The sequence below is a fragment of the Oryza glaberrima genome, chromosome 8, assembly GCF_000147395.1.
Source record: "Oryza glaberrima chromosome 8, OglaRS2, whole genome shotgun sequence".
Taxonomy (NCBI): domain Eukaryota; kingdom Viridiplantae; phylum Streptophyta; class Magnoliopsida; order Poales; family Poaceae; genus Oryza; species Oryza glaberrima.
Window position 1 is genome coordinate 18062575 of NC_068333.1, and position 22468 is coordinate 18085042.

A 22468-nucleotide genomic window follows, 5' to 3' on the forward strand; every position below is an offset into this window, starting at 1 on the left:
CCGCTTGGGGCCGGTCAGACCGGCCAGGGACCGCCGGTCAGACCGCCACAAGGTGGCCGGTCTGACCGCCCCTGGTCAGGCCGAAAACCAGTGAATGCAAGGTGTTAGTGTGTGTTGTGTGAAATGTGAGCACAAGTCTAAATGCATAATGACCTAAAGTGGCAATTAAAATCATCTCTTTGCTAGGTCATTACCCCTCTTAATAGTACGGCGAAACTAAAAATAAACTAGCAAATTTGATCGCCCTACACCTCGATCAATTCAAAACTAAAGCACTAGTTTTACCGTCTTTTTTCCCTTTGCTTCGTGCCGTCAATTTTAATCCATCGATAATCATCCATGTACACATATGACGTGAACCTAATTTAAAATATATAGCTCAAAGACAACGGTTAGTCCACAATTAGTGCTTGTCATTAATTACCAAAATTAACAATGGGGGCCTAGATGCTTCACATGCAGGACCCGCTACCTCGCCACGCGCGCAGCTGTCCCGCCATCGAGGTCGCCGCCGTCTGCCCTCGACAAGGAGAGGAATAGGCAGGCGGAGAAGCTCGCCGGCTCGATGGGGAAAGCGTGGAGAAGGAGAGGAGCTCGAGGTCGAGGCCGCGTCCAAGCTCACTTTTGTCGCCTTGATCCAGTGAGCCTAGGCCAGATCTAGTTGCTTAGCCTGGCGTCGTCGCCGTCGCCGCTCGGGCCACCGCTCCGCCCGGCTTCAAGAGGAAGACGAGGTCGTGTGGCTTGGTCGACAGCAACCTCCGCGAGGACGACCGTGCCGCCGCTTATCGTCCGCGAGGAAGACGAGGTCGCGCGGCGACCTCCGCGAGGAAGACCCCGCCGAGAGTCCGTCGTTGCAGAGGGGGTAGGGGGAGGGGAGGCGCCGGCGCGGCGTCTGTGGCATCCAGCCTCGATGATGAGAGGCGCCGGTGTCCTCGCATCCTTGCCCGCCATCCTTGCCCCTTGCCGCTTGCCGTCCTGGTTTGGGAATGCGAGGAGAGAGGATAGAGAGAGAGGAGGGGGAGAGATGATGGATGTGAAAAGAGAGATGGGTGGGACCCACTAACATGTATTGCTTAAGACACATGCACTGTAAAGTGTGGTTCTTTACCCGGTTCGTTGTCTAGCTGGAGGCTTTGAGCTCCTCATGTGCGTTACCCGCACTGTGACCGGCCTTATATTAGACATTTTGCTCACACATATACAGCAAACAAAGCCCAAGAGCATCATCGATTCATCGTCATCCCGGGATACCCATACGAGATGGGCCTCAAACGACCCATGGGCCATAAATCTCATCCAGCCCAATCCCAGCCCAACTCGCGAGCCCGTCACGTCACGCTTCGCACCCACCAGTCCACCTCCTCCTCCTCCTCCTCCTCTTCCGCACCGCGCCGCCCCGTCGCCGGCCGCAACCACCACCACCACTCGCCGTCGCCTCCGCCCCCCGCACGCGCTCCTCCCCTCTCCCCGGCCGCGCCGCTCGCCGGATCTCTCCCCTCCTCCCTTCCAGGAACCCCAGCCAAGCAGGTAGCGTGTGACGGGGGAGGGGGGGATGGGGCTCTCGTCGGCGGCGGCGGGGGAGGGGCCGCAGCTGTGCGTGTTCGACCTGAGGCGGGGGCAGCAGGAGGGGCAGGAGCTCGACAAGATCCTCTTCTTCCACCCCACCGACTGCCCCATCCTCCTCCAGCTCTCCGTCATCGGCCTCTGCGAGGGGATCATCACCTTCGCTAGGTTTGCAGTTTTGCTCCACCCCCTTCTCACTCGCATCCCCCTCCTGTTCGTGCTGCTGCTTGGCTCCTCGCTCAGGTTGGAGCTCTTAGCTTATTCGGTCGGAGCTTTGTTGCTCGTGGAGGTTAGTTGTTTAGGAACGATTTGTAGCACTTAGTTGCGTGGACGAGCGGAATTCCAACGACCTTGAAGCTCATGGGATTTCAGGCGAAGGGGTTTATATGGGAAAATTCTGGCGTGTTGATTGTAATCGGAGTTGGAGGTGAATGAATTTGGTTCATCAGGGTGAGATCCTTATGGGGGATAATTCTGGCGTGTTGATTGTAATTGGAGTCCGAGGTGAATGTATTTGGTTCGTTAGGATGAGATCCTTCTTAGATCCCCATAGAACTTAACTTTTATCTGCTTCGAGATAGTATAGTCAGACATACTACCCGTTCTGTTCTTGAATCCAAATTAGGTGCAGTTTCACTGCTTGTTGCTCCTTATTTCAGAATCCGATTTTTAAATTATATCACAAAATTGTAGTATATGTAACTAGGGGCAAAATTTGCCTGTTATTTTAATTTTTGCTTTTAGTTCCAACCATAAGCACTTTCCCACGACTGGTGCTTCTGCACTTATACCTTTTGCTTTTATCTGTTGGCTTATCTATCTAAATATTATTCCTGTGCAGAATATTTTCTCCTGATGATGATTGTGAGGTGATAGAATCAGAGAAACACTCCCATGTTTTTTACCAAGCTGAAGCAGATATATGGATGGTTCTGGTAATGGCTGTTCTTACATTAACAGTTCATCACTATTTGTTATAAACCAAATTGTTGTACTCTCAGAGCCTCTTCAATTGGGTGTAGTTAAAAACAGCGTGTAACCTTTGTCTGTCACCTATTGTCATTGAACAATATTTACTGGAAATCCTGAAAACATTCAAGAACCAAGAGTATTTCTAGTCTGCCACCAAAGTAAATTCTGTAACGAGAATATGGGCGTTCATACTCAAGCATACTATGCCTTCAGTCTCGCAGATAGTATAATGACCATTTTGGATTTCTTTATTTTTAACTGAAGAAGCTATGAGTTTGCTTCATAACACTTGTTCCTTTCCCAGCAAATTGTCTGTAAATCTTTTTTTGCACTTATAACTTGAATGATTATCATACTCATTTCCAGTGAAAACTTGTTCATGCATAGGTAGTGGAGAAAAACAAGGACATTGAGTCAACTTGGCGGTGTGGTGCATTGCAAGGAATTCTTAAAGAGGTTCACTCGCTTTTCACAATGTTCCACGGACCAATTCGAACTTTACTTGACAGGCAACCCAGTGCAGAACTTGCCCGTGGTCACCTTCGCACATTTTTCACAGATTATTTAAGTGGTGAGTCTCGTTTCCATTCATATTGTGTATAACATGAGCGCAACATTGCCCTTTAAAGAAATATACATTTGGTCTTCATGAACATGTTCTTGAGCAGATTTTAATGCTGGTAAAAAGATACAATTGCCAACCTTCCGTGATTGCCTAAAGGAGCGAGGAACTGTCCAAATGCTAACAATCTCACGAGAAGTGGCACTTGAAGTTCAGGTAGGAAATGTACTCTTCAAACATGAAAGACCTCCTAGTTACAGAAATATAACTGTAGTACCTTTTGATCTTTTCAGGGTACATGATAGTTGTCTCTTGCTTTTATAAGATTGCTTGTGTGAAATATGTTATTTTTCTTGCTAGCGGCCTGTTATTTATGTCCTGTCCAGAGTTGTAGTCTGGTTTTCAGATTATGAGATCGGCATTTTCTTGAGGGTCTAGTAGTCATTTTCGAAGGTAGCTAATGATGTTATAGGCTTAAAAACGGTTGCTCTGTTGTACTTGTAGGAGTATGTACTTATGCAGAAGCCTGCTTTCCGAGGGGGAGAACTTTTGGAATCAACTCTCACAACTTAACTACCCCTAGATAGCTATTGTCTCACTGTTATAGTGTTATGAAGCTGTGCTTAAAGTACTGTCTAAAGTCATCTTGACTCTGATAATTACATAGATTTGTTTTCTCTGTTTCAACTATTGATGCATGAATATTTGCAGTCACTCACCACAGTTCTTGGGTCATGTCTTGGAAATGTCATGTGCCAATCACTTGTATTATTTGAAGATCTCTTGGTGTCCACAACACTTCCACCGGTACGGGTCTCCCTTTAATCATCACTTCTTTTATAACTTTGTTTTCTTTGATGGCTTTGAGCAGTTCCCATGTGATTAATGTAGTTTTACCACTTTGTAGGATGATACACTAAACCTATATACTTATGCTATCTTGAGGTTAACTCCTCGTGCTTTATTGTCCAATGCAACTTCCTGGTCCTATCTGCGGAAAGGAACTTCGGTTCATGCTGGCCCCACTTCTAGTTCATCAAATGGAACAGCTTCAGTAGAAAGGTATCGTAGTCGATCTCGTGATACTTCTCCTGGTGGACAAAATCAGATGCATCATTATTTCAGGCCTCTCCAGCGTGAGAAACTATACAAAGGAAAGGATGGTTTTGTTGCCGCTGGTTCCACTACTTCAGAAGTTCGTGGTGCTGTGGCTTGGGTTCCCATACTGTGGTTCCAGCAGGCAGAAGACCGCATGCATCTCTGTGTTTATCAGCACAAGAACATAACCATTCTGCTACTGATTCCAGCTTCATCTCTAATAAATGGAGATGATGGCATTGCTCATGTGAAGAGACATCTTCTTGAAAATGTGAGTGGCCCTTGCATAATTTCCACCCTTTTCATGATTTCTTGATGCGGTACTGAGCTCAAGCAGGCCATGTTGAATGAAAATAAGAAATATTCTCTTGTCTGGTGTGGCTTGCAAAATATTGATACTGTGGTTGTGAACACATGCTCATTTTTTTATATTTATATTGCAGGCATCACAGAACATTGTGACTCTGGAGCTGAAATTATCACGAGGATGGGGAGGAGAAAATGCTTATCATGTTGGTGGATATCGCTACTTACTTGTTGATCCAGATAGAAAAGTATCAAGAGCCTCCCCACCTGGGAAAGTCACCACCCTCTCAAAGGTTTGTTCTGTTGCATACTTGCATATAGAGTAAACATACGATGTTTCCTACAATATGTGTTAATGGTTCTGTTCTTCTCTTCACCTCAATATTTCCATAAATTTTAGATCCTAAAGATTGTTAATGTTGGTCTGTTTTTGTAGACTAATATGTTTTAGATGATCAATTCGTATCTCCTGTTCATTTCTTCCTCACTATTGTTCTTCGGTTGCAATTTTACGTTTTTGTGTTGAATTGGATTGCCATGCATTTCTTTTAACCGTGCTCTGCAATGAAATCATGCAGGATTCTCTACTTTCCTTGAATAGACTAAGAGAAGAAATAGATTTGGAGAAGTCAAGGGCCAAGAGGTCTGACTCTTGTCATGACAAGGATTTTGAAGTATGCATCAGAGCCAAAAATAATGCATGGGTCATTGCTAAAGTTACCCGAGGAAGAGAACTTTATATGGCGTTAGAGAAGGCCGGTGAAACACTTCTTTATGCATCTACTGCCATCGAGAAGTTTAGCAACAGGTATATTTACTCAATACCTTGTAAGGTCATGTTTGGTAAATCCCTAGGTGGGGGAATGGAGGGGATTTATTCCACACCTATTGTGATGTGGAATTATTCCCTCTCAATCCCCTCCGATCCTCTTCAATCCCCATCAAACTGAATAAGGCCTAAAGGGGCAGAAGCATATCTTACCACATTATATGACCAGCTTTGGTTTACTGTGACCACTTGAGTTATAATTCCACTGTCATGCATTAACCGCCTAAACGTGGTATATCTCAATATCTTGTAAAGGGGCAGAAGCATATCTTACCACATTATATGACCAGCTTTGGTTACTTTGATCACTTGAGTTATAATAGTTCCATTATCACGCATTGGCCTAACCGCGTAAACATGCTTTCGATTTTTCTAACGATTGCCTTCCTCTCTCAGGTACTGTGAAGGAGCATTCTCTACAGACTAGAACACCGAAATGACAACGATTGTTTTATCCAAACCACTCACCTATCCAGCTTCGTCATTTAGGCTGTGCGGCTCGCTCCCTCATGGTGTCGTGAATATGGATCTTGTTATTTTGAAGAGATTCGTACATGTTGTACAGCTGCCATGTTGTTGCCTTTCTATGCATACAAAACAAATAGCTTCGTCAGAGAACAATACAGCGCAGGAAACAGTCAGTTTCCCCTGCCCTGCGCTCCGACGTCCTTCCAGTTCCAGATTCGACCATCTTAATTTGTTTGTTGTATATTCTGACGATGGACCTGCTGACTTATGTAGTAGTTCATTCGATTGCTTCGATATCCAATTCAGTTTGTTGTTGTGATTTGCGTAACTTATACCCAGAGTGATTGATTTCCTGGGGGATTTGAAGATGTGCCAGAAAGAACGTGGGATGCTCACCGGGAAGAGATCATGAGAATGGTTAGAAAACTATAGGTAAGATGAGATTCTTTGGACACAGTAAAGCCGAGTGTTCAGAGACAGATAGGAAATAAACATGTTGATGAAAAAAGAATCAATACAAACCAAAAAATAGCTGATTGCTTGAAAGCGTTCATAGAGAAACGTAATGATGAAAATCAATACAAAAAAAAATGGCAAAAATATTCTACAAAACCGATTGCGCATCCGGGGAATCGAACCCCGGTCAGTACCGTGGGAGGGTACTATGATACCACTACACCAGATGCGCTTTCTGTCATCATTCTGAAAATTTAGGTATATAATGATATAATTTCCCGGTGAGCGAACGAAGATAACTGAGGGCTTTGATCACTTTCTTATCAAAATCAACGTTACTAAAATTTTTTAATATCAAATTTCGATATATTTTAATGTTATCGAATTTTTGTAGTGTTGATTGTATTTGTCTTAAAGTCTTACCAAATTTTAATAGAGTATCTAGGAGAGAATCTTTCGAAATTATCAACATTTAAGTAGGGTACAAATGGTAAAGTTATATTTAACTTTTTTTTAATTACCTATATATACGGCCTATTTGGTTGGAGGGAGTTTTTAAAAGGGATTGAGAGTTTAGAGGGATGATACTATTAAGTGTTTTGTTTGGAACTTCTTCCTTTTCAATATCTGGGTAGGGGCAGGTAACTGGGAAGGAATTCCTCATTTAATTTGTCTAAGCAAATATCAATCATCCGTTTTTATTAATGATCTAATCTCTAACTAAACTCCCTATTAATTTTCATCACCTCTACCAAACAAAATATTAGGATTAAAAATCAAATTCACATCTTAATCTTATCATCAATTCTCTCGTGTAAATTTCCAATCCTCTTCGCTCGAGCTTCCAAACAACAAGCTCTGAGCGCTGGGGGCGTCTATGGGAGCAGTCACCTTACATGTGGACCCCATATCGCCACGTCCTAATTAACCCAGGCGGCCAGGTGGGCCCCACGCCGAGGCCAAAACCCACTTACATCTGGGCCCCGCCCTCGCCTCTCCCGGCGCGCGAAACCAGACCATCGCACCGTCCACCACCAGTCTCATAGCATCGTGGCGCCGCGCCGCGCCGTCTCCCTCTCTCTCTCTCTCTCTCTCTTCCCCTTCCTCCCCTGAAACCCAACGCGCCACCGCCGCCGCCGCCTCCCTCTCCCAAATCTTCGCCGGGAATCGCGACGATCAAGCCACGAGGATCGCTGCTGCTGCTGCAGCAGCTTTGCCTGTGCTTAACACCCAGGTATAATGCGGACCAGGAGCCAGCGCGACGGCCACCACGCCGCCGCCGCTGCCGCCGCCGGTGCCGAAACCCCGCCTCCCGGTTCGTCTCCGGCCGCCCGCCGTGCCCCCGAAATCCCCCCCCCCCCCTCCCCCCCAATCCTGTTCCCACGAATCCCGCCTCCGTCATCTTCCCAACTGAAACCGGTGTTTGTTCGTCCCGCAGGGGCAAGCGGAGGATCAGGAGGGGACGTTGCGAGGGGCGGTGGCACGCCTCGCCGTCGCCGGAGGGCTTCGCCGGCCGCGGAGAATGGGAAGTCGCCCGCCAAGGTAAATTAAATTAAATCGGTGTTGGTGAAGGACTAAAGGCTCTGTGCTTGATTTCCTCATTGCGACAAGTCGAGAACTATTTTACCATCTGTGGCTTGTTCAGGAACTTCGGGCTCTAAATGTTCCTTGTGGTTAAGCACGATTGTTCGACATATGTTCACATTGTATGACTTCAAACTCGCTAAACTAGTAAAATTGATCAAAAATGCTCTGGATCCTTATTATTTATTCAAGTCTAAGTTTTGTACTCTTAAGGAGTGTAATTGAGTCGGAAGCATATGTCAAAAGGATGCCAAATAATTACTATAGAATGCATTGATTTTGAGACAAAAAAATAAACCAACTCGATGTGTTGAATCATGGATAGGTTCTGGCTTAGGACTCTGAAGGTTTAATGATGTTGGTGGATTTTAAGTATTACTCCTAGCTGATAGGGCTCAACTGCTATTGTCTCTTCAGGTGGAAATGGAATCGGCATTGGAGGATAAAGGTAAAAACGTTAAGGTCCATGCAGAGGGTTATGACGATGCCGGGATGACGAGGTTCGGTAGGGACGGCTCTGAAAAGAACAGTTTGGAGGAAGAAGATCCAGATGCAGCTGATATGGACTGGGAAGAAGGGATTGTTTTCGCGGCGGAACATGATGAGTGTTATTCCCATGAGCTTGGAGAGACAGTCACCGTTGAGTTCACTGATCTACCCTCTTCCACTGAAAAGAAGACTGCTCGGAGGCTTACTGCTGAAGAAAAGGTAAAATATTTCTTGAGAGAAATTTTCAGTTAAGGTGTCTGACACAGATGAGCTCATGGACATTTGCATTAAGTTTATAACCTGTTACTATAAGTCTAATTTTATCGTTGAAAATTTTTTTATAAAAAAATTCTATTTGCCTTCTAAGAGTTTCCTGGCGCCAGCTCATTTGCCAAGTTGTATGTAATGCTCAGGAGTTTCATCACAAGCTTTGGACCATATCTAAAAGAGTCACTGCCTTTTCCTTTCTTGTGTGCTTTAAATATCTTTGTTATCTTTGAATTTTGACCTGTTAGTTTAATTTCTGATTATCCAGGAGTTGGCTGAACTCGTGCACAGGGTCCATTTGCTTTGCCTACTAGCAAGGGGTAGGGTAATTGACAAGGCTTGCAATGATCCTCTTATTCAGGTGCGAGCATTACAGTGGTATTCATTATTTCATTTACACCAGATTCTGTATTTCTCATGTTCCAAAATGATGAAGTGGCATTATGATTTATGAATCATAGTCGTTAAAACAGAGGTGTGTTTCAAACAGAATTGTGTCAATATTCTTTGAAATGTTCTTTCCAGGCTTCAATTCTCTCTGTTTTACCACAACATGTACTACGGAATTCTGTAGACACTCCAATTCTGAAAGCTAATGAACTGCGTAGTCTTGTGAGCTGGGTAAGTCCCCTTCATATATTATTTTATTGACTAAAAATGTGAAGTTTTATGAAATAGTAGTTTTTAGATGAAATCTTTTAATTTGCATTTATTTGTCTGCAGTTCCACAACACTTTCAGTGTAATTGCACAATCCGACAACAAGGGGTCTTTTAAATCAAATTTGGCATTTGCTCTTCAAAGTTATGTAGGCACTGCTGAAGAGGTATCATCTTCTCCCTGAAGATTATGCTGTGAAACAAATCTGCTGTCTTTATTTCAGCAAACTTATTTTTCTTATTCATGTTTCTCAGATTTGGAAAACCTAAAAAGTGAATAAGAGTTGTCATATTTCAATGCCCCAAAATATGTTTTCCATTGAGATTTGATATGGATTGTCAATGTCTACTTCATTTCTTTTGGAAAAAAAAAACAATCTTTAGTTGCCACTGAAAGTTGACACCATTGGTTATGTGCCGTCAGGAAACTTGGTCTCCCTTCATTGTCACCCCTAAATATTGTTCTGTTATTTCTATTGTCGTCTGCCCTTTTAGGTAAGGTTGCCACCAACATATAAAATACTGTCAGTTTTTTTTTTCTTTTGGGGCCAAAATAGAAGGACGAGAGACTCCAGCAGCTTGGTATGCGCATGCCAAGTTGGTGGCATAGAGTGTTCCATCAGTAACTGTGCACAAAACACCAAAGGCCTACCGACATGACTCTTGCCTATAGTGGTCATGAGTTATGCACCATGCAGTAACACTACCAAAGGAAAGCAAGAGATACATTCACAGGTCGACGGTCAACCAGTCTTCTCACCTTGGAACGAGGGAGAATAGGGATGCATTAACAAGCTGATCAGTCCTAGGGCCATCAAACGCATGGTGCAGGTGTGCTTTCTCATGGCGTGAACAGGTTTCAGTGCACAAACATTGAAACCAATAAGCATACGAGGTAGAATGCGTCATGAGGAGTACTGTGTAGTTGTCAGTGGGAATCAACTATCCTTTTGCAATTCCAGTGAGGAAATGCTCTGAAACAAATATGGTAAAATGATTGCTTTAGGTAAAGAAATATGGGTATGGGAACACATCTTTATGCTGCTGAAATTGTTCTTGGACCCCTGGTGCTCCGGTTCTCAATGGGGAAGATAATGATGGAGAGGTTCCTTGATGTCACAATGGAAGGAGGATGGAGCCAGTGCACCTGGAGTGACCATGGCTACCTTGACTCCTTTTTGGCTGGAGAAGATGCAGAACTGTCTTTTTTTTTTGTGGACCACTTAACAGCAAACTTATACAGGACTGTCGAGTGGCAAATAAGGTAACAAAACTCTGAAGGAGTAGCAATGAAGGGAGAACTTTTCCTATGGCATATAAGGTATAATGTCAACTTTCAGTCTTTCAATGGCAAATAAAAAATCTCCTCTTTTGTAAAACAAGACGCTATTTCTGTTTAAAGCTGCCAAATAATTCGTTTGCAATGCAGGTTTGTGCACTTTCAGTGGCATTGTTTAGGGCTCTCAACTTAACAGCTAGGTATGGATTTCACTCTGTAATTAGTTTTATGATTGATTCCAACCATTCCAGAACGTTAGCATAAAAAATCGCAATCCATTCTCGTCGAATGCTGTTTGCTTTTGTTCCACGCAGGTTTATAATTATAGTAAACAGTTTCCATGATATGTATTATATGTTTAATTCCGTGGTGAAAACTGGATTTTCTGATCTCTTCCAGAGAATAGATTTCTTCTTTTTCTTTGTTCTGATAAAAAAAAAGAATTTGTCATATTCTAAAGAAGTGGTTCAGTAGAATGGACTCTTAACTAACTTTCAATAAACTACAGTTTGATAAAATCCTCGGGTGCTTGGATTAGAATAGTTGATATTTTTTCTTCCTATCGAACTTCCCATAAAGATCAAGGAAATTTCAATTGTAAGACCATCTATTATAGTTAGTAAAAGCGCATATAAAGGTTCATTATGTTGTCCTGTGGTTTTGTTCGATAACCTTCTGAACCAATTCTAAGTATAGCTTCCCTTCTAGGTTTGTTGCGAATCTGGATGTTGCTGGTCTCAAGCCTGACACTAAATCAATGGGGACATCAAATCAGGATGAACCTAGGCTTTGTACAAAGGCGCTGCCATCTAGTTCTTTTGTTGCAGGCCATAATGAGTATAATAACCTTTCACCTGTCCTGTCACAAAACAATACTGAAGGTAGCATCAATACAACTCCAAAACAAGTCAAAGTTCAAGGCTGCAGGAAAAGTTTGTCTAAAAAATTGTCAAAGTGCAAGGCAAATCAGAGAGATAGCTCTGCATCACTATCAAAAGATAGCTCATCCAGCAGCCAATATCCTTCCACCTCCAGTAATGCTGAAGTACCAAGACGAAAAGGGGATTTGGAATTTGAGTTGCAGCTGGAAATGGCTCTTTTAGCATCTGCAGCTAAAAGTCAAGACAACAAGCTAGCAACTCAATTAAATCAGTCAACTGATAGCTTACTAAATTCAACTCCACCATTGAAGAAGTTACGAAAAAGTGAAGAAGCCTCAAGCAACTCGAGCGTGGTTTGGTCGAGGAATAGAGCACCATTATTTTGGGCTGAGGTATTTTGTGGTGGCGAGGCATTGTCTGGAAGATGGGTCCATGTTGATGTTGCAAATGATATTATTGATGGTGAACAAAAAGTAGAAGCTGCTTCCGCTGTTTGCAGGAAGCCTTTGAGATATGTTGTTGCCTTTGCTGGGAATGGTGCTAAAGATGTGACCAGAAGGTTTACCTCTTTCATAATTCCTAACTTAGTAGCTATATAGAATCATGAGGATATATTCTTTGCTTTTGGAAATTTGTAAAAGAACTGGTTTGAGAACTGTGTTCTATATTTTCCTAGGTATTGCCTGCAATGGCACAGAATTGTTCAGGGGAGAGTGAATCCTGAGTGGTGGAAAAGTGTTTTGGCACCCCTAGAGCGTCTTGAATTGGCAGCAACGAACAACACTGAAGAAATGGAACTTCAGACCAGGGCCTTAACAGAGCCTCTTCCTACCAATCAACAGGCAATGCACTTATTGAGTTTACGATATTGGTTAACTTCTAGTTATGCCTTTTGCTTCTTTCAAAGGTTGCCTGTTGGCTTTTCTAATTATTATATGTAACCATAACCACTTAGGCCTACAAAGACCATCATCTATATGCCCTTGAGAAGTGGCTTCACAAGAACCAAGTTCTTCACCCCAAAGGCCCAGTTCTTGGCTTCTGTAAAGGGAATCCTGTTTATCCTAGATCTTGTGTTCAGACACTGCAATCAAGACATGGATGGTTGCGGGAGGGTCTGCAAGTCAGAGAAAATGAGTTGCCTGCAAAGGTTCATAATAGAATCACAGCGCTAGCAGTTTTTTTCTGTCTTCATGTGAAGTAACCATTTTTCTGTACACAGGTCGTGACGCGGCCAAAGAGGACTTTCAATTCTCAGTCAATTCAATCTAATAGTAATAGTAATGAAGATGGGCTTAAGCCAACCATGGAACTATATGGTAAATGGCAGCTGGAACCGCTGCAACTTCCCCATGCAGTAAATGGTATTGTACCAAAGGTAGACCTCCTTGATTATGACTATTGATTTTCATTAGGTAGCTATCAGTGCTTATTTTGTGGTGTTCCATGCTGATTAAATGCTAAAATATGTCCAAGAATGAGCGTGGTCAAGTCGATGTGTGGTCAGAGAAATGTCTTCCGCCTGGTACTGTACACCTGAGGTTACCAAGAATATTCCAGGTCGCAAAGAGACTTGGAATTGATTTTGCCCCAGCCATGGTTGGATTTGATTATCGAAACACCCGGTGCCTTCCAGTTTTTGATGGAATTGTTGTCTGTTCCGAATTCAAAAATACTATCTTAGAGGTATGCTGAGTACTTGATTTATTTTTCAAAATTCTGGTCCCATTCATCCTGCTGTCTACAATTTTAGTCGGATCCTTTATGCAATCTGATGTGGATGTTTAATTAGGTAAAATTATTAACAATCTTTAACAATCACAAATTAGCCCAAACCTGTTAGCACCTTAGTCAAAAGTGTGTGCTTGAAAGGTATTTGCACACTTTGTAAATATTTTTATTTTGTTTTCTTCCCCTTGATGAAATGAAATGCAGTTCTCTCGTTTTCGAGAAAAAAAAAAGGTATTTGCATAAGCATGTTTCATAATAGCGCTTAACTCATTGTTGAGCATGTCTCATTATAATGCACTCAATGTTATGGAAAGTAGTGTAATGATCAAGAGTAGAATTGTTATATTCATGTATATGCTAGAGGTAGTGATGGTATTATAGTCTCTAGGTTCCTGTACTCTCTTGCGTAACAAGAACTAACAGGGAAAATTGCTCAGTAACACTAATCACTCGAGTTAGAAAATAACATCGATGTGTCACTGTCATGTAGGCCTAGGGCCAAAGCTAATTCTCCTAGTTTCATCAGGTACCATACAAAGCTAGCTCTATAGTTGGTCTAACTGACTCCTACGCTTTCTGCCAGGCATTTGCAGAACAAGAGGAATGGAGACAAGCCGAGGAGAGGAAGCAGGAGGAAGCTCAGGCTCTTATTAGGTGGTATCAGCTGCTGTGTTCCGTCGTAACCACACAGCGGTTGAAGGACTCTTACAAAGCACCCTCATCAGAGCACGGACCAGAAGGACCATCCCAAGATGTTAGTCAGCAGAAGGGCACACGCGAAAGTCGAAGCTCGGAAACGAAGACTCGCTCAAGCAGACTACAGGCGGACCGACCATTTGATTCTCTTTTTCCTGTCCATGACCATGAGCATGAGTATCCAGAGGAAGATCAGAGCTTCGACGAAGAGACGTTTGTGAGGACGAAACGCTGTCCATGTGGTTTTTCAATCCAAGTTGAGGAATTGTAGCAAAATGATATCAGAAATGCACTAACTTAAGGTGTAGCCTGTTTTTGGTCCCAGGTGAACTCTCAAAACTATGGTAGCTGTGATGCTTCTGACGAATGCAGGTTTTGATGCATTTGTCTTGAGTTGGGAGTTAAGAGTGAGTTTGCTAAACCCATAGTTCAGCTGTTGCACTGAAATGAGGTGTTGAAAGTTGAAGCTGATGGTATGAAATGTAGTGGGTGTTAAAACTGTTAACAGTATATGCTTGTTTAAGTTTCAGCGTAGTGCCATCAAGCTAAGATTTTATCAAACTAATGTTGAGTTTGCCAGTTATTTCTTTTACCTCTTCACTGCTAAACTTGATTAAATTTCTATCACCAACTTTATTGCATTCACATGTTGAGAAAGAATCTCAGGGAATTTGAGAATAATGAAATAAACAATTCAGTCCAACATCAACAGTGTGTGACCTTATGACACTGCAGAATCGGCAGCCAGGAACAGTAGAGGAAATGGAACAACAACAAATTTGGCAATGTCTCCTTACTGAAAGGGAACTCGAGGGAAACCGTGGACGCCGCACGCCGGCCCGGCTCGCCGCCGGTCACGCCGACATGCTCCGGCTGCCGTCCGTGCTGCCGGAGTCGGCGTTCCGGCACGCGTCCTCGACGATGCGCTCGATCCGCGCCTCCACCTCGGCCATGGCCGGCCGCCGGTCGGGGTGGTGCTCGGTGCACTCCATGCCCAGCTGCAGCAGCCGCATCATCTCCCCCTCGGCGCGCGCCTCGTTGCCGATGGCGGCGTCGAACACCTCCGACGTCCACTCCTCCTGCACCACCGACCGCATCCACCGCGGCAGGTCGACGGCGGCGCCGCCGTCCGGCGTCGCGTCGAGCGGCGGCCGGCCGCTGAGCAGCTCGAGCAGCAGCACGCCGAAGCTGTACACGTCGGCGCTCTGCGACACGCGCCGCGCGTCGACCACCTCCGGCGCGCGGTACCCCGCGCCCCGCTTCGTAGTCGGCGGCGCCGCCGCGCCGCCGACGAGCTGGGCCAGGCCGTAGTCGGTGACGTAGGCGGCGTCCCGTGTCGCGGTGACGACGACGTTGGACGACTTGATGTCGCCGTGCGATGAGCTTGGCCCTCCGCGGTGGATAAACGCCACGCCGCGCGCCACCGCCAGCGCGATGCGCGCCCGCGCCGCGAAGTCCAGCTTCTCGCCGTTGCCTACATAAACATCAATCAAATCTTATATGAAGTTACTATTCAGGGAAACGTATTGACTCCAACTTTAAACACAACTACAAAAGTGTGACATGAAAAAAAATACTCCCTCTGTCATAAAATATAATAACTTTTAGCCTTCAGAATTTATTCTAAAATATATAACAACTTTTCTACCAACATTTTCTTCACAACCAATCACAACCCTCCACCATTCATTTTTCTCACCTACCTCAACTACTCATCCAATCACAACCCTCCACCACTTATACCTACTTTCTTAATAACCGTATTCAACCCTAAAACTTCTTATATTCTGGAACGAGCGAGTACTAAATACTATGTGACGGAGCATAAAGACAGCGGCCATATGGATATTTATCAACTTCATGTGCAGATTTACAAATAGACTTGAATAAATGTTTGTCTTTATTTTGTGTTAGGGTTATTAGTTATTGTTTACTACTTATTTTTCTGGTTTATATATGCTCTCTGTTGAGTGAAATAATAAGAGCCCTTTGAATCGCAGGAATGAAAAAAAAAAGAATAGGAAATGTGCATGATTTTAATAGGAAGGTAAATACAAAACAAATGATTGCAAAATATAAGAAAAATATAGGAATAACCGTTTGATTGGACTCATAAAAAATACAGGAATGGGATGAGAGATATAGACTCAAAAGGAAAATTTTTAAGAGGTTAGAGCTTTTACTAAATTTCCTCCAAAATCCATATAAAATTGTCTATTCCATAGAAGTTTCAAAGAATAACATAGGGTTCAATCATTTATTTCAAATACCTTCATGGAGATTTTTTTTTATAGAATTAAAATCCTCCAAAATTTTTATGTTTTTCTGCCGAAGCCATAATCTCTTTATAAGCAAAAGACCGTGTTTCTTTCGCTGCACGAAGAGAAGTGAGAAGGCGAGGTGATGTGATGAACGAACCGTGGAGGAGGGCGGCGAGGCTGCCTGCGCCGACGACGAACTCGTAGACGAGGAGCTTCTCCTCCCTGCTGTAGAAGTAGGCGAGGAGGCGCGGCAGGCTGTCGTGGCGGACGGCGCCGATGGCCGCGACGCGGTCCCGGAACTCGCGCTCCGAGAGGCTCACCTCGCGCAGCCGCTTCACGGCGAGCACCGGCTCGCCGCCGTCGAGCGTCGCGCGGTACGTCGTCCCCGCCGCGCCCTTGCCGACCACCTCGGCCGACGCGCGCAGCAGCGTGTCCAGGTCGTACGGCCGCTCCGGCGCGCCGCCGACGAACACCAGCTTGGTGCTGCCTTCGCCCGGCGGCGGCGGCGAGTGCGACTGCTTGACGGCGGCGTCCATGTCCGTCCTCGCCACGGTCACCGTGATGGGCTCCGCCACGTCGTGGGCGGCCGCCGCGGCGGCGGTGCTCCGACTCCGTGGCGCCGTCGCCCGGCGCAGGAAGCACGCCAAGAACCCCACGGTGAGCGCGACGACGAGCGCGGCCACGGCGCCGAGGACGATGCCGATGATCGCGCCACGGGAGAGCTTTCCGCCGCCCTTGCTGTCCCCGGGCGGCGACGGCGGCGTCGGCGAGGGGTTGGCGCACGGGGCGAGCGGGGCGCCGCAGAGCGACGTGCCGAGGAAGGCGCTCGCCGGCATCCCGGCGAGCGACGCCGGCACGGCGCCACCGAGCTGGCCATTGTACGACACGTTGAACCGCGCGAGCTTCGGCAGCGTCAGGTTACCGGGGAGCGTGCCATCGAAGCCGTTGCGGTCGAGGTTCAGCGTGGTCAGGCTCGCGAGCCGGCTGAACTCCGGCGAGACGCCGCCGGTGAGGCGGTTCCCGGAGAGGTCCACCTTCTCGAGCAGCGCCAGCGAGAAGAGCCCCTCCGGCAACCCGCCGGCGAGCCGGTTCCCGGAGAGGTTCAGCGACCGGAGCTGGACGCAGCCGCCGATGTCCGCGGGGATCCCGCCGGATATCGCGTTCATCCGGAGCGACAGCGTCCGCAGCGCGGTGAGGTTGCCGACCGTGCCCACGGGCACCGCTCCTCTCAGGCTCTTCCCGGGGAGCCGGAGCTCGGTGACGCGGTCGCCGGAGGCGGAGCACCCGACGCCGCGCCACGTGCCGCCGCACGGCGTGGGCGCCGAGGGGTCCCACGGCAGGTGCCGCCCCCCCACCGCGTCCCGCAGCGCCAGCAGCGCCGCGCGGTCGCCCGCCATGTCGGCCGCCGCCGCGCGCGCGACGAGCACCACCACCAGCAGCAGCAGCAGGACGTCGCGGCGTCGCCCGGACGACGCCATGGCGAAGCGAGAGCGCGCGAGGAAGGCGGAGGATGCTGTGCTGGGTAAGGGATTTATGGGCGGGCGAAGAAGGCGACGCGCGCGCGCGCGCGCGCGGCGGCGAGAGAGCTTAGGTTTCTCCATTTGGAAGAGCTCGGTTTTTGTCCAGCTCGATTGATCGCCATGCGCGCAGCTGGCATGCACACGCATAGCATCGTGGACGACGACGTCGTCGGGTGGTGAGGTGAAAGAACTGAGGCGGCGGGTTTGGAAGGCAGCGAGCGAGCGGCGGCGAGGAAGAGCGACGCCGTCAATGGCGCCGGCGACGGCCGGCCGGCCGGCGAGCAGATTGGGCCCGACATAGCATGCTGAAATAAGCCCATTGATTTGATGTGACTGCCCAAACGTAGCATTAGGCCCATGATAATTAATACAGTACTCCGTATTAAATTTCCAAATTTGAGGTTGCCCATTATTTTCTTTAGTGAAATGGAACAGTAAGACAATTAACTTTGTTGCCGCAACGCGATCAATGTTTGTTGATATGCATTTCACAAATGGTTACCAAGCCAAACATGTGGGGTTTTTTTGTTTGTTTTTTTTAACATGTTTGATTCAGATTATTGAGTAATAGAATTATACAAAACACAATACTGAGTAGAAGAAAGTTTTCTGATAAAATGTATTTTTCCGAATCGAGGAGCAAACAATCCATTTCAATTATCTAAATAATCCGAAAGGAACGAGGACTTTACCGTTGAGCTGTCGTGTATTCATCCGGTTCCTAAAGCAAACATTAAAATTCCTCGTAAGTAGTAGTAGTATTAGTATGTCTGCATGCATAAACAATAGGAATGGAAAGATACCGCTAAAAGTTTTTCCGAATGTGAAAACAATAAGTATCTTTTTTAAAAAATAGAATGATAAGTAAATTAAAATGGAGGGAGTACTTTCTGAAAGTTCCTTATGCCCCCAAGTCTTCACTTCATCCTCTTTCATGCATATGAGTTTTTGCCTTATTCATGTATGTCTTTGTTTTTCTTTTATAATAATTACATCTTGGGCCAAAGATTTTTTTTTTACCCAAGTTTCACCTTCAAACTACTCTCGATATAATTGTCAACGGGGGATACATGTAGATCGTATTCTGAGGTATTGGGGTACGTTGGTACGAGGATTTATACGAAACGATATCAAGCACACAGAAAACAATGATTATATTAATTCAGACCCCTCGTAAGGTAATAGTCCCAATCTTGTTTATATGGGATTATGAAGAAAACCACAGAGATTATAATAGAGAACCACAGAACCATCGAGTTACTGAGTTCACCCCTGTCGAGAATGACCCGACGAGATCAATCGACGAGTTGGCTTTGAGTCCTTTGGATTGCTTCTGCTATGGCTGGTGGTAGAGGTATGATTCGATGATCCCGTACCCCCTGGGAGCCTTGTATTTATACCCTTAAATGTCTTGGTTTCCAAATAGAACTCAGAGAGTACCTTACACGTACGAGATCACACTCCTCCAAATAAGACTCTAACATATTATATTCGGGGAGTCAGTTTCCTTATACATCAGCCTAATTTAAGGTAACATTCCCGTATACTTGAGGATATACCATATTCGTATACCGCGTAACCCCCAGGATAGGAGGTATGTCTTATTCGTAACCCTAACACTAATATTTTCACTTCAAGACAGGTATTTTACCTATTTTACACTTTAGACCACCGTCACACCATCTCTATCTCCCTTCTCCACCTCATGTTCTCCACCGCCCCACCTGTTATTGCTGGTTTGCCACCTCCCCCAAGCTCAAGCTCAACATTTGACTCTGGTGTCCCCAATATTAAGCTCAGCCTCTTCCTTGTAGGAAGACAACGGTGGGGAGCTCAAGCTCGACAACGAGGACCTCTACAAGCTCATTGTTGCCTTGTTACCTCAGCTTCATTCTAAATATCAATGTCCAGAGTAAGGAAAAACTACCTCCTTCCTTTTCCTTGTCCTCCATGAAACCATTGATGCCATCCTTTTCCCTAGATCTAACTGACCAGAGTTGGGGACGACTGCCACTACCCTACTTTTACTTCTTCATGGGGATTGCCGATGCAGTTGCACTACTTTGCCCTCCAGCTCTGCTCCATGAGGAGAGGGAGATCAACGGCATCGACAAGACCCAAAACTTGATATTCACTTGCAACACCAGGAACTTGAGCATCATCAAGACCATGAGCTCGATCTCTATCATCGCCTATGCTCTCATGGCTCCCAAGCTTGACCTCCTCCTCCTCCAATTTCACTTGATCCAATGGCGTTTGTGGTCGAGGTGCTAAGAGGCATGATGGAGAAATGGGATTGGGAGGAAGAATCTCGCGGTTCAAGAGAAAAGGAGCACACAGACGCCTTGTCAATCAAGGTCCGAATGGTGGTGGTAGGGAACCAGAGGTGGAGAAGAGATAGATGGAGAGAGGGTGGTCCAAAGTGCAAAAGGGGATAAATATACCATGGTAAAGAAAATGGGGACAAATATACATGGCTTTCAATGAAAATATTAGATATGGGTAGTCTTAGTGAAAGTTTGGTAAAAATCTTACTCCCAAACCACAATTTACTCCTTTTCTTTTGATCGCTCTATTCCCATTCCATTTGTTGACTATGAGCTGATTGTTAGATTCTTTTTTACGTTGACTACATTGTACTTGTTGGTCATAAGTAAGTGCTTGCTTGAAAAGCATAATTGTCATGTGAACAAATTTCAACAAGAAAATTGAAAGTGAAATAGTAATTAGTTGACCCCAGATTTAAAAATTCTTATATGAAATTTGATAAATAGTTTTAGACTAAATTTTACGAAATATTAAAGGATAGTTTCACTCTACTCTTTCCAAGGAAATTTAAAGTAGGTTCAAGTTTACTTATTTTTAAAAAAATACAAATTTTATTTATGAGTGGAAGATAGGAAAAATGGTGATCCGTGTAATTTCCCTTTTAAAATTTCACCAAATTTGGTTGCAATTCACTAGAAAAATTTAAATTTTGGTTTTCAAAATTTGGAATTTTGGCCCCTTAAATTGTTGTATAATTGAAGCTTTTCACCTTGATAATTATATTTTGAGTAAATTTTATAAAATTACATATATTTTGATCAAACTATTACAAAAACTATAGATTTATGACTGAATTTATATAAAAAAACTACATATTTAAGATGAAATTATCCCAGAACTATATGATTTGCACAAAGTACGGTACAAAACTACAACATTTGTAACTACTTAACATAATAGTATGTAGTCGTAGGGATTTAAATTGTAAAACCTATAGTTTTGTGATGACTGTAGTATTAAAATTGTAGTTTTGTGATACTTGGCATTAAATATGTAGCTTTGTGATAAATCTTGTGTTAAATCTATAGTTTTACGATACAATATCTTAAATATGCAGTTTTACGATAATTTAATTAAAGTACAGTTTTGTAAAATTACTCCTACACATTTATAACAAGGTACACACAACTTTTACTACTATATAATAGCAGGAGACAATATAATCATTTTATTTTTAAAATGACATTCACGTATAGTGATTGGTTTGGTCGGAAATACATGACGTCATAACTGCTAACCACAATTCCCTCGTACCATCACATGGCAAACACGCGCGAAATCTGACACGCGAAATAGTACGACCGTGACGCGCCACAGCTCTCCCCCTATCCGATCCGACGACCAGCATTGAGCGCGCTCCCCCTGCCATGTCACCGATCCGCGTACTCTCTCCTCATTGGCTGCCTCCTCCTATATAGGATTACTCCCCCTCCCGCTTCCACCCCCAACCCAATCCACTCCACTCCACCGCCGCTCGCTCGCCGCCGCCGCCGCGTCGTCGTCTTCTCCGGCCTCCGCTTCCTCGCCGACGGAATCCTAGCTTAGCCATGGCCGGTAGGGGCAAGGCGATCGGCTCGAGCGCCGCCAAGAAGGCCACGTCGCGGAGCTCCAAGGCCGGGCTCCAGTTCCCCGTCGGCAGGATCGCCCGCTTCCTCAAGGCCGGCAAGTACGCCGAGCGCGTCGGCGCCGGCGCCCCCGTCTACCTCGCCGCCGTCCTCGAGTACCTCGCCGCCGAGGTACGCCACGCATGGACGCACTCGAATTCGTGGTCGGATTGGATTGGATGGATATGAATTCGGGCTGAATTTCGTTTGGGGATTTTTGAATTCTCGCAGGTTCTTGAGCTCGCCGGGAACGCGGCGCGGGACAACAAGAAGACGCGGATCGTGCCGAGGCACATCCAGCTCGCCGTGCGCAACGACGAGGAGCTGTCGCGCCTGCTCGGCGCCGTCACCATCGCCAACGGCGGCGTCATGCCCAACATCCACAACCTGCTCCTCCCCAAGAAGGCCGGCTCCAGCGCCAAGGCCGCCGCCGCCGCCGACGACGAGTAGAGACGAACACAGATTCCTCACTATGACGAACACTACATGCTTCCTTCCGCCGATGGATTAGACAATAGGCATCCTGCTTAATTTAGTTTTTAATTGTGCTTGTTTCGTAGACAAGGGATTAGTTGCTCTGTAATTGGTGTTAATTTATATGAAATAGTGTCATCTTTCTCGATGACTTTTGTCAAAAGAAATTCTCTCCGGGTGTTCAGATTTTCCAGGTTGATTTGAATGCGTTGTCTATAAATCGTGGTAAATGTTTCTTGATTTTTTTAACTCTTGGGACTTTTTTTTTTTTTGAAACAACAACTCTTGGGAAATTGGGTTGTTGTCAAACGTCGCGTCTGGTTTTTCTAGAGTTCGTGCGTTCTCAGCGTGGTATTCAAATTGAGACTTGATTTGGTTCTCAAAATTGTTGGATCTAGCGCAGGATTTGGTTTGAAATTGAGCATTGGCGCGGGCGGGCAGC

The 22468-nt window shown here is 45.4% G+C and overlaps 4 protein-coding genes and 1 non-coding gene across 6 annotated transcripts; 3 read left to right on the forward strand and 2 right to left on the reverse strand.

Annotated features, from left to right (window-relative positions):
* Nucleotides 1-1363: 1363 nt before the first annotated feature.
* Nucleotides 1364-6130, forward strand: LOC127782974 (vacuolar fusion protein CCZ1 homolog). 2 transcript variants are annotated; one of them, XM_052310267.1, is made up of 10 exons: nucleotides 1366-1731; nucleotides 2405-2498; nucleotides 2923-3106; nucleotides 3204-3313; nucleotides 3809-3904; nucleotides 4005-4159; nucleotides 4223-4466; nucleotides 4639-4794; nucleotides 5080-5309; nucleotides 5727-6130. In XM_052310267.1, exons 1-10 carry the CDS (start codon nucleotides 1553-1555, stop codon nucleotides 5755-5757), a joined length of 1479 nt encoding a protein of 492 aa, XP_052166227.1. In that variant the 5' UTR covers nucleotides 1366-1552; the 3' UTR covers nucleotides 5758-6130. The 2 variants fall into 2 exon arrangements, with proteins under 2 accessions (XP_052166226.1, XP_052166227.1); XM_052310266.1 differs by having other exon boundaries at nucleotides 1364-1731; nucleotides 4005-4466.
* A 285-nt stretch (nucleotides 6131-6415) lies between these two features.
* Nucleotides 6416-6486, reverse strand: TRNAG-CCC (transfer RNA glycine (anticodon CCC)). Its single transcript has one exon. It is a non-coding gene; the product is annotated as a tRNA-Gly (tRNA).
* Nucleotides 6487-7289: 803 nt separating this feature from the next.
* On the forward strand, nucleotides 7290-14413 carry LOC127782271 (DNA repair protein RAD4). The gene is made up of 13 exons (XM_052309401.1): nucleotides 7290-7569; nucleotides 7693-7796; nucleotides 8256-8546; nucleotides 8863-8955; nucleotides 9120-9215; nucleotides 9318-9419; nucleotides 10682-10731; nucleotides 11240-11971; nucleotides 12089-12254; nucleotides 12368-12562; nucleotides 12635-12790; nucleotides 12889-13098; nucleotides 13727-14413. The coding sequence occupies exons 1-13, from the start codon at nucleotides 7494-7496 to the stop codon at nucleotides 14108-14110; spliced, it is 2655 nt and encodes an 884-aa protein (XP_052165361.1). The 5' UTR covers nucleotides 7290-7493; the 3' UTR covers nucleotides 14111-14413.
* A 176-nt stretch (nucleotides 14414-14589) lies between these two features.
* LOC127782272 (probable inactive receptor kinase RLK902) lies at nucleotides 14590-17578 on the reverse strand. Its single transcript, XM_052309403.1, has 2 exons — nucleotides 16258-17578; nucleotides 14590-15313 (listed from the first exon to the last, which is right to left on the reverse strand). Exons 1-2 carry the CDS (start codon nucleotides 17576-17578, stop codon nucleotides 14694-14696), a joined length of 1941 nt encoding a protein of 646 aa, XP_052165363.1. The 3' UTR covers nucleotides 14590-14693.
* Nucleotides 17579-21400: 3822 nt separating this feature from the next.
* LOC127782275 (probable histone H2A.3) lies at nucleotides 21401-22193 on the forward strand. Its single transcript, XM_052309407.1, has 2 exons — nucleotides 21401-21684; nucleotides 21784-22193. The coding sequence occupies exons 1-2, from the start codon at nucleotides 21496-21498 to the stop codon at nucleotides 22000-22002; spliced, it is 408 nt and encodes a 135-aa protein (XP_052165367.1). The 5' UTR covers nucleotides 21401-21495; the 3' UTR covers nucleotides 22003-22193.
* The last annotated feature ends 275 nt before the right edge of the window (nucleotides 22194-22468 follow it).